Source organism: Urocitellus parryii, chromosome 7 (assembly GCF_045843805.1).
Source record: "Urocitellus parryii isolate mUroPar1 chromosome 7, mUroPar1.hap1, whole genome shotgun sequence".
Lineage (NCBI taxonomy): Eukaryota > Metazoa > Chordata > Mammalia > Rodentia > Sciuridae > Urocitellus > Urocitellus parryii.
In genome coordinates, this window is record NC_135537.1 from 58,558,170 (window position 1) to 58,574,584 (window position 16,415).

Sequence of the window (16,415 nt, forward strand, 5' to 3'; positions counted from 1 at the left end):
GGACAGACTGAGTCAGGAACCATACAGTAATTATTCATGTTTCTGTTTATACATAAAGGACAACATAATTTCACGAACAATCAGAAAATAGTATAAAAAACTTTAATAAGAAATGGACAAGATCATAAAATATTACATATGATTTTAACGCAACTACCTCAATATTTCAATACTTGTTTGCTAAACAAATCACAAACACAAAATGCTAAATAATTCTATTAATATTTGACTAGGACATCTAAATAAATTAATGAAAATTCAAATTGTCTAGTAAGGTATGTTTAACCTTATTTATTAATACTATGTAAAGATGATCATGGTGAATACAACTTAAGCATTTACAGAATACTATTTATGTCCAATATTGACATATTAAATCAAAGCATCCCAGAGAACTCAGTATCAGGTTATAAAGAAGCTTTATTTAGCTCGGTGTGGTGGCACATGCCTGTAATTTCAGCGACTCAGAAGGCTGAGGCATGAGGATTGCAAGTTCAAAGCCAGCCTCAGAGATTTAGCAAGGCTCTGATCAACTTATCAAGACCTTATATCAAAAGTTAAAAAAAAAAAAAAGGTGGAAGGGAGCTGGGGATGTGTCTTGACAGTTAACTGCCCCTGGATTCAATCCTTAGTATCAAAAAAGAAAACAAAAACAGCTTTATTTATCACTCTATTAACAAATGCTTTAGTAATTAAGTAGAATATTAAGGCCATAGATCAAGTTTCATATAAAAGGACTATTACTGTTCACTTAGTGAGAAAATTCATTTTCATGCTGTGTCTTAGGAGGCTGAAGGTACCTTATAGACACAAAATAGGTAAATAAAAAAACTGCTTTTTTCCTCGTCAGGTTTCATTTTTTTACTGGAACGAGATTTGGGGATGGAGTACTGAATTTGGTTGGAGTTAACATATTTACACTAAAATTAAAAAATTTTGAAGAACAAAATGAGGCATATAATTTTACTCTATAGCACAAATCTTTGCTAAACTAAAAATAATGCTTTAAACAAAAATTTTGAAATACATCAACGACCAATAAGTTTCAAACAAAATGTAGTTATCAAAATATTTAACTGTCCTTTATCAAGCTTCAACAAATACATTCAGTTTTCACTGTCTGAGCAAATCAATTTTAGTTTCTTCATAGTCCTCCATCTGTCTTTTAACATGACACTTGTTCGGTTGTTGAATTTATAATGTGATAGTATTTTAGACCAGTTTCCCTCTCCATACTTCCTCACACCAGATCTCAAATTCTTGTCTTCTTCCCAAAGCCATGCCTTTTAAAAAAAGTAGAAGAGTTATTTCTAAATGATTCTGTAAGAACAGCATACTGTTTAAAAAAGAACAACTGTTTTTTGTTAAAATAATACTTACAGTCTCTTAAAGATGGAAGAATTTCTCTATATATTTCTTACAAAACTTATCTTCATCATTAAACATTTTAAGGGTAATTATTATTGTTGCTCATTCTATATAAGCTCTAGGACAGCTAGAAAGCAACAGAGCTACTTGGTTTCTAGCCAAACCAATCTGTCCAACTTAAGGTACATTATTTCTTATGATGTTTTTATATATTATTCCACAGCTCTAAACAGAGTTTATAAATGTTTAGTAATTCATTAACAAACTCAGTAAAAATCCTATTCTTCCAACATTGAGGGAAGTATATGTGTGTGTATGTGTGTGTATATAATAAATTTTCAAAGATACAATTTAGGGCTGGGGTTGTGGTTCAGTGGTAGAGCACTTGCCTAGCACGTGTGAGGCCCTGGGTTCGATTCTCAGCACTGTATATAAATAAGCAAAATAAAGGTCTATTGAAGAAAAAAAAAATTAAAAAAAAAATACAGTTTACCTGGGCACAATGGCACATAGCTATAATCCAAGCAATATGGAGGCTGGGGTAGAAGGATCCCAAATTGGGGGGCCAGCTTCAGAAAATGAAGGAGGCCCACAGCAATTTAGTAAGACCCTGTCTCAAAAAATAAAAAGGGCTGGGGATGTTGTTCAGTAGTAAAGTGCTCTTGGGTTCAACAACTGCCATAAACCCAAGACAAAACAAAATTTAAAACATTTAGGGCATTTTGGAAGAAAATGATAACATTTTAAAAACAAAACTGAATACCATACATACAAAAATCACTGACATTTGGCATTTGCTACAGGTGACTAATTAATTACTCCTTGTGGTGGCAAGGAGAGTTTGATCATCTGTTATTATTTAATTTTACCAGACTATGTGGGAAATGTCCAAGAAGACTTCTGCATTTTTAGACTTACTTTTTGGGGGAAGGGGAGTGGCGTGGGGGTATGGGGCTAACTGGGGATTGAACCCAGGGGCGCTTAAACCCTGTGTTACATTTCCAGCCCTTTTATTATTTATTTTGAGACAGGGCCTAGTTGCTAAGGCTGACCCTGAATTTGTAATCCTCCTGCCTCAGCCTCCAGAGCCACTGGGATTACAGGTGTGTACACTACACCTGGTTAGACTTCCACATTTTTAAAGAAAATCTAGTTTATCATCTTGACTTACTTGGATGAGGAAAAAAAAAGTGAACTCATGTGCATTATTGATTGGAATATAAAATGATGCAGCCACTGTAAAAAACAATATGGTAGTTCCTAAAAAAATTTACAAATAGATCTACCATATGATCCAATGAATGATTCTAATTCTAGGCATATACTCAAAAGAAACGAAAGGAAGGACTCAGAAGAGATATTCATGGATTCATGTTCATAGAAGCATTATTCATAACAAGTAAAATGTGGAAGCAACTTAAGTGCCTATCAATGGACAAATGGATAAAAGATGTGGTGTATAGATATAATAGAATATTACTCATTCTTAAAAAGGAAGGAAATTCTAATGTATGCTACAACATGAATGAACATGGAACAACATACCAAGTGAAGTAATTTAGACACAAAAGGCTGAGTATTACATGATTCCACTGATATGAGGTGCCTAGAACAGTCAAATTCAAATATAGTTGAATGATAGTCGCTGGCAGAGGATTAATGGAGAGTTACTATTTAATGAGTAGTACAGTTTTAGTACACTTTGAAAGTCACAGCCTAGGACATAGGCTCACTAAAGAATGAGACCTATACACAGAACTTTTGAATGCTTCTCCCTGTCTCACAACATTTAATCAGGAGCCTATATAACACAGGATTTCAACTAAAAGAGGTGCCTTAGATCTCTATTAAGGAGCCTCAAGAGAAATCCAAAAATAAGGACACTGGAGGAAAATTTAGCCTCCACACCAATAGCTACAGCAAACTTAGTAAAGCACAGCTTAGCTCCAAGCCAGACAAACATAAAACCTCATAATAAGCTAGGCGTGGTGGCACACACCTGTAATCCCAGCATCTCAGGAGGCCAAGACAGGAGGAGGATCAGGAGTTCAAAGCCAACTTCAGCAAAAACAAGGTGCTAAGTAAATCAGTAAGACCCTGTCCCTAAATAAAATACAAAATAGAACTGGGAATGTGGCTCAGTGGTGTGGAGTGCCCCTGAGCTCAATCCCCAGTACCAAAAAAATAAAAAAAAACCAAAACCTCACACCAAAGGCAACATGCAATAAATATCCAGCTATCAACAAAAATTGCAAGCATGTTAAAAGGCAAAACAGTTTCTGAAGAGATGAAGCAAGCATCAGAACACTCTCAAGCAGATAATCACAGAAATTGTCAGGCTTGGAATTTATAATGATTATGATTAATACATCAAGGCCTCTGAGAGAAAACCAGACCACATGGAAGTACAGAGGGGCAAATGTAAGCAGAGATAGGACACCTATGAAAGAATCAAAGGAAAATGCTAAAACCAACAACACAGTAACAAAATGAATTGTCTTTTGTGAATTCTTTAATAGACTAGACAGAGCTGAGGAATCAGTGAAGAGAAACTTCTCAAATCAAAAAGCAAAGAGGGAAAAAAAGAAAGAATAAAAAAACGGGAAAAATTTTCCAAGAACTTCAGAAAAATCACAAAAGATGTAACATATTTATAACGAGAACATCAGAAAAAAAGAGGAATAGGAGATTTGATGTAAAAGTGGCTGAGATTTCTCAAAAACTAATGACAAAGAACAAAATACAGACTGAGGAATCTTAGAGAACACCAAGCAGGGTGAAGGACAAAATATCGATATCTATATACATCAATTTCAAAATATCAAAATATCAATATTTATATACATTAATTTTTTTCTTACTGCAAAAAGAAAATCAAGCATTAAATTACTTATGACTTGTGGTCATATACAGTGGTATAAAGTCCGTATTTCTCCCTTTGAAAATTCACCCAAAGTAACAAGGAAATAAACAAAATCCCAAATTCTGAAGAACAGAATCTAAAACAAAGTGTGTATGTGTGTGTGGGGGGGGGGGTGATTTTTTTTTTTTACAACAAACCTTAACAGGGATATGAGGAAGTAGGGCACAGTTACTTTGCCTTCAGATCTCAGAAGGTCTGTGGTGTATAATTTCCCAAAGTAAGGAACACACCATGAAGTGCACACCCTATATCCCTGGTGTGCAAACAGCAGAAGCTTCCCTCAACCAAATATCACTCCAAATGGTAAAGAGAGCAGGTTAAAAAAAAAAAAAAAAGGAATCAAAGAGAAGTAGTATGAGTAGCAAACAAGCTGAAATAAAGTAAAAAGTTCCAGAAACAATAGAGTAACAAGCACCAGATTTATTTACCTGCTGTAAAAAAAACAATAGAAAAATTAGATAAAATAAATAAAAAATAGTCTGATATTGGACAGATGGTACAGGACTATACCAAGTGAGGAAACAAATAAGTTAAACCCTAAAATTGACTTGCCTTAATAAAATTTTCTGATCAAACAATATAATTCTTTGTTTTTACACATAGAAAAATCTTACACTGAATCTGTTGGAAGAATGAAATATAAAAGCTTTTAATGTGGATATAAGTCTCATCTTACCTGTAATAAACTGGCTTTATGTTATAGCTTTGTTTTTTTTTTTTTTTAAATATTTATTTATTTATTTAGTTCTTGGCAGACACAACATCTTTGTTGGTATGTGGTGCGGAGGATAGAACCTGGGCCACACGCATGCCAGGCGAACGCACTACCGCTTGAGCCACATCCCCAGCCCTAGCTTTGTTCATAAGTATTATAATTTAAGATACCTGTTTTTTCCTAGGTCGCTGTTTTTTAGGAGTTTGGGGTTGTTTGTTTGAAACATATACTCTCTTGCTTTCAGTGACTCTTCTCTTTTCTTCTTTTTCCTTTCCACCTAAAATTAAAAATATTGCCATCAAAAATTATTTTCACATAAATGCAAATCAAAACTACACTGAAATTATTTAATCTCATGCCAGTCAGAATGGCAGTTATTAAGAATACAAACCATAGTAAATGCTGGAGAGGATATGGAACAAAGAAACACTTTTACACTTCTGGTGGGATTATAATCTATATCACCACTATGGAAATCAGTACAGAGGTTTCTCAAAAGACTAGGCATAGAGGCACATGCCTGTAATCCCAGTGGCTCAGGAGGCTGAGGCAGGAGGTTTGTGAATTCAAAGCCAGCCTTAGCAACTTAGCGAGGCTCTAAGCAACTCAGAGAGACCCTGTCTCCAAATAAAATATTTAAAAAGGGCTGGGTTAAGTGCCCCTAGGTTCATCTCTGGTACCAAAAAAAAAAAAAAAAGAGAGAGAGAGAGAGAAAGAAAATCATCATGCATACACACTTGCATACCCATGTTTACAGCAGCATAGCCAAACTATGGTATCAGCTTAGGTGTCTATCAGTGGATGAATGGATAAAGAAAATGTGGTATATATACATAACAGTTTTTTTATTCAGCCATAAAGAAAAATGACATTATGTTATTTGCAGGAAAATGGATAGAACTTGAGACCATTATGTTAAGCAAAATAAGCCAAGCTCAGAAGGTCAAGAGTCATAATTTCTCTCACATGTGGAAACTAGAGAGCAAAAAGGAAAAGAAAGGTGATGGTAGTGGGGGTTCCCATGAAAATCAAAGGGAGATCAGTAGAATAGGGGAAAGGAATCAGGGGGAGGGGAGAGGAGAGAAATGGAAAATACTAGGGAACATTATTAGTCAAATAATATTGTTATATCGTGTGCATGTATAAATATGTATCAACAAATCGCACCATTGTGTACAACTGTAATACACCAATTTAAAAAAAATGTTGGAAAACTGTTCACATTAGAGGAAAAAGAGGAATTACAATTTTTAAAGCTATTACAAAGTTTCATCTCTTCTTAGCTATTTAAAAAAAGAACTCTGCATGTTTAATTTTTTCTTTCAAATCTGGAAGCAGTAAGGTACAAGAATCACAGTTGTTTAAGGTCAGAGGGAAGGGTGTTTTGAGTTAGGGTTAGGGTTAGTGCACTTGACTGGCATGTGTGAGGCACTGAGTTTGATTCTCAGCACCATGTATGAATAAATAAAATAAAGATCTATCAACAACTAAGGAAAAAAATTAAAAACAAAACAAAACAACAACAACAACAACAAAAAAAAAAAAACAAAGAAAGTCTTCTTTCCCTGAGCCTGTCTGTTCATCATCTGTTAAAGAAAGGAAACATATTTATCACAAGCGATCTTTGAAATTTTCTTATGATAATGTTTAGGGGTACTTGACATATGAAGTATATATAACCTTTCCCTCAGTCAGTACAGTAAAACAAGAAATAAATGTATACATATTACAGAAAAGAAACAGAACTGTAAATATTGAAAGATGATTATTTAGATAGAAAACCTAAAAGAATCTACAAATAAGTAAAAGGAATTAGCAGGATGGTAGGCTATAAAATCAATACATAAAAAACAATGGGATTTCTATACACTAATAATTAGCAAACAGTTAAAAAACAGGAGTCAGGTGAGTGGAGCATGCCTAGAATCTTAGCATCTTGGGAGGTTGAGGCAGGAGGATTTCGAGTTCAAGACGTGCCTCATCAACTTAAACAAGACCCCTAAAGGGTCTATCAGTGGATGAATGGATAAAGAAAATGTGGTATATACATAATAGTTTTTTAAAAACAGCAATAACAACAAAAAACCCACAGGCTGGCACAGGCTAGGGATTTGCTAAATGGTTAAGTACCCCTAAGTTCAATCCTCAGTACCAAAACCAAAATCAAAACCAAACAAACAAAAAACACACCAAGAAAAAAAATCAAGACCATTTACATTAGCAAGAAATGAATTCTTAGACACCGGGTGCGGTGGAACATGCCTGTAATCCCAGCATCTCAGGAGGCCGAAGCAGAAGGATCACAAGTTCAAAACCAGCCTCAGTAATGGTGAGGCACTAAGCAACTCAGTGAGACCCTGCCTCTAAATAAAATAGAAAAAATGGCTGGGGATGTGGCTCAGTGCCCAATTCAATCTCTGGTACCAAAAAAAAAAAAAAAAAAAGAAAAAGAAAGTGAATTCTTAGAAATAACTCTATCAAAGTGGTACAAAAACAGTGTGTGTAATAAGTTATAAAGCATATACACACATAATACACACTTATGTATATATAAGTAAATATAGTTCTCCAACATGATTTTATTTTTCGTACTAGGAATCAAACCAGGAGTCTGCATCCATACTGCAGAGTCACATCCCCAGCCTCCCCTTTTTAAAAAATATTTATTTTTTAGTTATAGTGGACACAGTATCTTTATTTTTATGTGATGCTGAGGATAGAACCCAGTGCCTCACGCATAGTAGGCGAGCGGTCTACCTCTGAGCCACAACCCCAGCCCTTTTTATTTTTGATTTTGAAACAGGGTCTCCCTATGTTGCCTAAGCTGACCTTGAACTTGGGATCCTCCTGCCTCAGACTTCCAAGCTGCTAGTAGGATTGTAGGCATGCACCACTGCACTTGGCTAAAGAAACTTATTTATACATAGGAAGAAATAATATAATTGTTAGATCTCACTAAAATGATCTGTTTTTCAATGTAATTTCAAATAAAAATTTTAAAAAGGTTCTTTGAGAGGTAGTCCACCATAGTCCCTGAGCATCCCTGTAGTTCTGCTAAAAGTACACCGTTATTCATACCCTGGTACCATGTAGTTTCTAAAGCTAGGCAGATAAGTCATGGAAATCACTATGCAACTGTTCTCTCCTGAAGGAGGATACTGGCTTGTTTGCTATTCACAACAATGTCATGTGGCGTACTCAAAAAGTGCTAAGCATTTGACACTGAGTTCCTCAGGTGAAATACAACCTGCTGCTTTCATATCATCAATCTGGGTTCACTGCATTGCCCATAAGACTTAGGGTTAGTGAATAAACACAACTATAGTGATTATCATGCAATTATACTGTAATAGACTGTCTTACTCTTGAATTGGCACACCTATGGAGTGAAAGGTTTATTGCTTATAATCTCTATGGTTGGGATTGTTTTTTTTTTTTTTTTTTTTAACTGACAATATGGAAGACCAAATTACTTTAGAATAGAAAAACAATCCTGAAGAAGAATACTATCTACCACATATTTGGTTATTACAAAACTACAGTAATTGAAACAATAGTGACCAAGAAGGTCCTGGGTTCAATTCCAAACACTGCAAAAATAAATAAAATAAAATAATGAGACTAGTATAGCATCGTTGCAAGAATGGACCAAGGTACTGGAAATGTGATGTATGTATTCATTTATTTATTTTGGTACCAGGGATTGAACCCATGGGTGCTTAACCACTAAACTGTATCCCTAGCCCTTTTCATGTTTTACTTTGAGACAGGTTCTTGCTAAGTTGCTGAGGCTGGCTTTGAACTTTTGCTTCCTCCTGCCTTGGTCTCTGGAGACACTGGAATTATAGGTGTGTGCCACTATGCCTGGTTGGAAAAATTGTTTAAGCAGATACTAGAAGGCTAAAAAAAGTAAAAAAGGAATTAAAAGTTAACAGATAAATATGTATTAACAGACAAATTCAGGATTATACTTCTTGTGCTTTAAGAGACTTGAAGAATTCAGTTCCTACACTGACAAGAGAGATTTGGGCCTACATTTTCTTCTAGTAAATGTAGGCAAATCTTTTAAGCAAAAAAGAGTAGACGTTCTTGGGCATGCATGAATTTAGAAATTATACTGTCTATAAGCCATTTTTTAAAAATCCTGCCCAAAAATAAATAAAACGAAGAGCTGAGGATTAAGGGAATCTTGGTAGAAGGATTTCGTAAATAGATCAATTTAAATACGATCAAACTTTTACAGGATGGGCTGGGGATGTGGCTCAAGCGGTAGCGCGCTCGACTGGCATGCGTGCAGCCTGGGTTCGAGCCTCAGCACCACATACCAACAAAGATGTTGTGTCCGCCGAGAACTAAAAAATAAATATTAAAAATTCCCCCCCCCCCCTCTCCTCTCTCACTCTCTCTTAAAAAAAAAAAAACTTTTACAGGAATTATGGCTACAAAACAGGTTACAAATCTTGATTACATAAAATGTTAAGAAAAATGGGCATTGGTGGGACAGATTTTTGCTAAAAACCAATCAACAGCCAAGGCTTAAATTTATATTTGTAGATGCAACTGGACCCAGCCTTTCAAAGCATTTCATATTTATTCTTGATTTTGGAGAGCTCATATAGTGATGCTTCTTGTGAAACAATATTTGAAATTCAATGAATCCTTCAGATCTACTTAAAAAAATTATATATAAACATATTTGTAGATAACATGTAACCTGGTAATATTTTTCTAACCTTTAAGGACATGGGTCTGCCTAAAGTCTGAAAGACTAATTTCAGACTCTGGTTAGGGTAGGTTCTGCTCACATACGATATAGCCAAGGGAATTTTAATTAACCTCTTTTTATCTCAACTTCTACCTTGATAAAAAAGGTAGATTTAAATATTAAATGAATTCTACACAAAGAACTTTTAACACAAATAGTAATGATTACTTGCCAAATGCTGGTGAAGTTTTTCTGCATAGAAGGTATTTGGATGATTCTTTTCTTTCAACTTTTCTGAAATATTTGTTTTTATATCTGTGCTATCAAAGACGGCACCCAAAATTCATTTAAAAAAAATGAAAACCTTTTCACAACCAAACTAATATCCTCTAATTGAGAGGACACTTGGTACTATTTAAGTAAACTAGATTTTTAAAATGTTAAAAATCACAAGACCTTATAGATTCAATATCCACAGTCACTGTAAACCCCTCTGAAACGAGATTATAGTCTTCAGAGTTTAACTACTGATGAGCTATGTTGAGCATCAACAAGTGTATGTTTACTGTTACTTGAATTTTGTATTATGATATTAAAAGCCCAAGAAAAGGCTCACATTATTCTAGTATATAATTATAATTTTGAGACATTCTGTAGTAATAGATGAAGAAACTCGATTTTGGAATTTACCAACATTAGGAAAATAATGGAGTTTCAGTTTTTTCATCTTTAAAATGAGAGTGATGACAGTACTTACAAATGTGTTTTAGCACTATATTCACAAATATTAGCTAATAATGGCCATGTCACCAGGTATCAGATCTGAATACATTTATTTAATAATATTTATTGCAGGCCTACTTACTGTGCCGAGTACTCAGTTGGTAACTTATGAGCATGGAAAAGAAGCCTAATTTTCTTAAATCTCTTATTTTTTATTCTGATCAATAAAGGTGTAGACCTAATATTTAGGTTTACACCTAAATAATTTACATTAATTTCTCCATTAATACAGTGCCTAGAATAAAATATTGGTCAATGCATTTTTGTTAAATGAATACATACCAAGAAGGAACTGATAATCAAATTACAATTGAAAATAATTTCAGACCGGTTTTCAGAAGCTATCCAAGCCAGGTATGACAGCACACACCTGTAATTCCATCAACTCAGGAGGCTGAGAGGAGGATTGCAAGTTCAAGATCAACCTCAACAACTTACCAAGACCCTGTTTCAAAATAAAAAAGAGCTGGGGAAGTAGCTCAGTGGTAAAGTTCCCCTGGGTTTAATCCTTGGCATCAAAAAAAAAAAAAAAAAAAAGTAGTAGTAAGGAAAGTATATGGGATATATAGGTTCTTCATATGGTCAATCCTCAGATTCTATTTCTAAATTTATCTATTCTCTAAAATTTGTCTAACTCCAAAATCAATACTCATGGAAGTTTCCAGATCCATTGGTAGACGTGTCTTTTTTGTGGTTGATTTAGTGACATATTTTTAAATCTGTAAATGCTGTCTAGTGTTTCTCAGAGCAAGAAGGCTGTGATGCACCTTATAGAAAAATAGATGTTACACAAAGTTCATCAAGGCTTGCATTGTAGTGCTGGTGGCGGTAACTCAATGTTAATCAACAATAAAGTACCTTTCTTAACAGCTAATAGTGTTTAATAGTGTTTTCTAACAACTGATCAATACATAAAACAAGGTTATGTATTAATCAGTTGGTTAAAAAAAAAAAGTTGTGGTGAAAGGCTCAGAGGAATCTAACTTTGTATTTCTCCTAGGGATAATGATTCAGTATCTGCTAATTCAGTGCTCTAAAGACTTATAATTATCTGTGAATAATGAAATCTGAGTGTATTTGTGTCTCAAGAAAGTAATTACTTGAAGGTGAAGATGATGAATACACTGAAGGTAGAAAACAAGTTTTACTATGTTACTATGTTACAAGCAAAAGAACTTTAAGCATTCAGAACTTTCTAAATTAAGTATCATCTCAAGTAACCATCATATTCTTTGTTCTCTTGTTTTCTGAAGTGTTTTGTATATTGCAGGGTCACCTCAACTTTGAGGATCATTTCTGAGAACACAGCATCTTTCCAAATCTAAAACTACAGTAATAGTACTTACTTTGAAGAGTTCCTACTCTCTCCTCTTTCTCATTAAAGTTTTGCTGCCAGCTTCCTTGTTTCAATTTGGATATGAAGAGATTCTTGTGAGACCTAAACAAAAAGTGAAAGCATGTAATTCCTAGTAAAGATAGGGAGGAAAAGGTACATGATTTATCACTATGTCTGTTCTAGGATCTTCTACTTTGGCCTGCTTCCTTCCATTCTCTCCTTGTTTAGTGCTCCATGTTAACTTTTGGTTTCTTAAGACTTCTGTTGTCAGACTTCCCTCTTTCATCTCTTTTCTCGGAAATCAAGATTCTACTGGCAAAGGCATCGGGCTCCGTTGCCAAAAAATTGACAGGGGGCCCCAAACCACAAATATACGGAGCACTGGAGGAACCCAGCAACCCCATCAGGCTAGTGCCCAGGACATCAGAACCCTCATCAGACAAACCAGAGGGAGCGCAGGGTTGGACATCTGCGCCTCCGCCAGATCAGTACTAACTCCAGAGATGGGAGTTCAAATCATTCCCACAAGTGTGAAAGGACCTCTTCCCAAAGGAACAGTAGGCTTATTATTGGGACACAGCTCTTCTACTATAAAAGGACTTTTGATAAGTCCTGGGGTAATTGATCCCGATTATGAAGGTGAAATAAAAATTATAGCCAGTTCTCCAAAGGGTATATCAGTAATTTCACCAGGAGATAGAATAGCACAGTTATTAATAATACCAAGCCTACATGATAAATTTTCCAGTCATGCTGTAGAAAGAGGTTCCAAGGGATTAGGCTCCACAGGTGTAGATTGCGCTATGCTTTCTTTAAATTTAGATTCTCGCCCCATGCTAAAACTAAATATTCAAGGACATGAATTTAATGGGCTACTAGATACAGGTGCATACCTTAGCATCATCTCTAGTCAAGAATGGCCAAAACATTGGCCATTACAACAAGCCACTCAAACGCTTCGAGGCCTAGGAGTGGCGACTAATCCCGATAGAAGTGCAATGGTATTAGATTGGAAGGATCCTGAAGGATGTGAAGGAACTATACAGCCATATGTATTGGATCATCTTCCTGTAAGTTTATGGGGACGAGATGTCTTAGATCAATTAGGTTTGACATTAACAAATAACATCAATCCAAATGTGTCCACTATTAGGGCTAGACAAGGTTTTAGGAAAGGAAAAAGATTAGAAAAACAAGAACAAGGTATAGCAGCACCAATACAAATAAATCAAGGAACAGACAGACATGGGTTGGATTTTCACAAAGGCCCACTGAGACAATAAAAATTACATGGAAATCAGAAAGACCAGTATGGGTTCCTCAGTGGCCCTTGACTAAAGAAAAGATACAAGTAGCCCATGATCTGGTCAAACAACAATTAGCGGAAGGACATATACAACCTTCTGTATCTCCCCATAATACTCCCATTTTTGTCATCAAAAAGAAATCTGGTAAATGGAGATTATTGCAAGATTTAAGAGCCATTAATAATGAAATGGTCATTATGGGACCTGCTCAATCGGGGATTCCTCAATTGTCTGCTTTGCCAAAAACTTGGTATGTTTTAGTTATAGATATTAAAGATTGTTTTTTTTCAATTCCAATTCATCCTGAGGATAGTCCACATTTTGCATTTACTATCCCTGCACTAAATCATGAAGGTCCTGATCAGAGATATGAATGGAAAGTACTCCCTCAAGGGATGGCTAACAGCCCAACTATGTGTCAAATTTATGTTAACAAAGTAATCCAGCCACTTAGAAATCAAAATCCTGAGCTACAAATATTTTACTATATGGATGATATATTATTAGCACACAAAGCTAAAAACACATTGCTAGAATGTTATGCCACACTTACAAACTTATTAAAAAATTATAATCTAGAGATAGCAATAGATAAAGTACAATTAAATTTTCCAATTAATTATTTGGGAGTTCTATTATCCTCAACCATGGTCCGTCCACCAAAAATTCAAATACGAGTAGATCAACTCAAAACACTTAACGACTTTCAAAAGTTATTAGGAGACATAAATTGGATAAGGCCTTATCTAGGTATTCCAACAGGAGAATTGGGACCTTTATTTGATATCCTAAAAGGTCCATCAGATCCAAATTCACCCCGAATGTTAACGCCTGAAGCAAGAAAGGCATTAAAAATCATTGAAACGTATATGGAAAATATGCATTTGGATAGAATTGATATAAGTTTGCCTTTATTATTTATTGTACTACCAACAAAAAATATTCCTACAGGAGTATTTTGGCAAGAAGGTCCATTACAGAACTTGCCTAAACTATGTGTCACTTGTATGCATTGTGAACTATCTGTTGGTGCAGTGACTTGTGGTAGTGTTGGGGTATTTTTGCTGATGATGTCATCAGTGCTACAATTTTCCCAAAAGGAGCCGTCAATTGGCTTGGTATATCTTCCTCCCTTCTGCTTGTCATGATCGTTCAGCTAAAATTTGGGGGCCAACAGAGGTGAGGCAAAGAACCTCACCCCCCCTGCTGGTACCTCTCCACAGGTGTGGCTGTATACTGGACCGGTAGTCAATGACGGGTAAGATCTAATTACAATGGTACCAACCTAAGACAGGAGGCTGACACCCTGAGGTCAGCTCATCCAAAGACAGGTAAGGACCATATGTAGTACTGGACAACCTAAGGCAGGCACGGTCCCTAAGCCACATGCTTGTTGTTTAAACAGAGACGGGGAGATGTTGAGAGCCACAGCCAAAGGGGCCCCAGCAAACTTCCAGCTGCTGGCTGATGATTGGCTCACAGTGGCCCCAGCAACATCTAGCTGATTGGCTCCTCTGCGATGATGTTCATTGGGCTGTTTCCCTGCCCTTCAGACTGCCAGCTGATGATTGGCTCACAGCGGCCCCAGCAACATCTAGCTGATTGGCTCCTCCACGGAGCTGCTCATTGGGCTGTTTCCCTGCCCTTTCAGACCACGGAGCTGCTCATTGGGGGACTTCTTTGGCTCCGCCCACACGACCCAGCCAATTGGCCTCAAGAGCAGGAGGATTGTGGGAGGTGGTGAGGTTTGTGTGGAAGGTTTGTGAGGTTTGAGGTAGGTGTGGAAGCCGGTGGTGGCAGTTGGGCTCTGAGGGTTTTTTTTCCTGAGCGTTTGTAGTTCTAAAAATAAAGTTAGTTTCTTTTGACAAGTGGCTCCTGAATTGTGCCCAGCCAGACTGCGGCAAGACGTACGCTGTCTGAAATTATAGGATGTGATTGATATATATATATAAATATTTACATGTTTATATATTTATATATATTTTTAACAACCCTGCAAAGTTGGTATTACTCATTTAATAAAGGATTTAAAAAGCAGAGTGCCTGAGCTTAGACAGCTATATTATCTACACCTAACTAAAACGTAGGCTCTGCTACATTGCTATCCCTACAAATACTCTATTCCAGTTAATGATACTTCCCCTCTTTCTCTCTCCCAAAAGTTTTTCTTGTGCTCTCTGGAATGCCATTCTCAATGGCTTCACTAGTTTCTCTATCTCTGCCTTATCTAAAATCTAGCTCTTCTTTTGGGACATTTCTCTTCTTTGTGGCTTTCTCAAGTGGAGACTGGCTTAATCTTCCACTCTCTATAAGCCACAGGTTCCTAGAGGTGGATCTTCATAGTATTTTAGTATTTTTATTGTTCTTTTGTTTCCTGTGCTGGGGATCAAACTCAAAGCATCACACATGCTAGACAAGCAATTCCTCACTGAATTACATCCATAACCCCAATACAGTTTTCATTTACCAATGGGTACCATGTTCAGGAGCCTGTTTCCCCAGAAGTCTCAGTTCTTGAGGAATCAAGCTCCTGATATATATCACCTTTTATCAATTCTCTATAGCCACTCACTATCCCTCAAAGAACTTCCTATCATTCATGGACCATTTTCTACACCTAAGTGCTGCCATTATGAATAATTTCAGTGTTTGTGGACAAATCATAGAACATCCTGGCTTCTCAAATCCTCATCTTCAACAATCTCTTCCACACCATATTAGCCACCCTCTCCCATGGTTTCATCATGCATCCCAACTACTTTATTCTGAAACCGTTCATGCAGACTCTCATATTTATCGTCTGTCACAGCATTTCTAGATCAAAACCAGTTTTTCAAGTAACTTCGTTAAATTGGAATATGGGACATTTATCAGATATGTTTCCCCTATTCCCTTCCTGCCCCAGTATCACATCTTTGTTTCTATGACAAAATAAGTTTACTGAACACCTGATTTAAGCTCAAGTACTCCCTATATATTATTCCAATAATGGCCTTGTTGAAACAATGTAAAACAACCCAGATTCCAGAAGTAGGTCTCTAATTTGAAATTTTAAGACATATCAGGGTCTTGAGGATTTGTTGAGGTAAGCAGAACCCCGAGATACTTTTAATCATACCATTTACATGGCAGTTATAATAACATATTTAAGTCTGCATGAATTGTTTCAAAGACTTTTAAAGACAGAGAAGAAAAACATCAATTTACTTCACCTCAATAAGGATATTGTACCCTCTGAGGATTCAGTTACCGCAGACTGTTTGTCACTAACACTTTAA

At 36.0% G+C, this 16,415-nt stretch overlaps 1 protein-coding gene across 2 annotated transcripts in view; it reads right to left on the reverse strand.

Annotated features, from left to right (window-relative positions):
- Positions 1-235: 235 nt before the first annotated feature.
- Positions 236-16,415, reverse strand: part of Terf1 (telomeric repeat binding factor 1) — a 32,244-nt gene continuing 16,064 nt past the window's right edge. The window contains exons 7-10 of one of the 2 annotated variants that reach the window (XM_077800780.1): positions 16,350-16,409; positions 11,841-11,932; positions 5,177-5,283; positions 236-1,283 (exon numbers count right to left, since the gene is read on the reverse strand). In XM_077800780.1, the coding sequence (XP_077656906.1) occupies positions 1,107-1,283; positions 5,177-5,283; positions 11,841-11,932; positions 16,350-16,409 (436 nt within the window). In that variant the 3' untranslated portion in view covers positions 236-1,106. The remainder of the gene's footprint in view (positions 1,284-5,176; positions 5,284-11,840; positions 11,933-16,349; positions 16,410-16,415) is intronic. The other variant, XM_077800781.1, reaches the window with a different exon arrangement.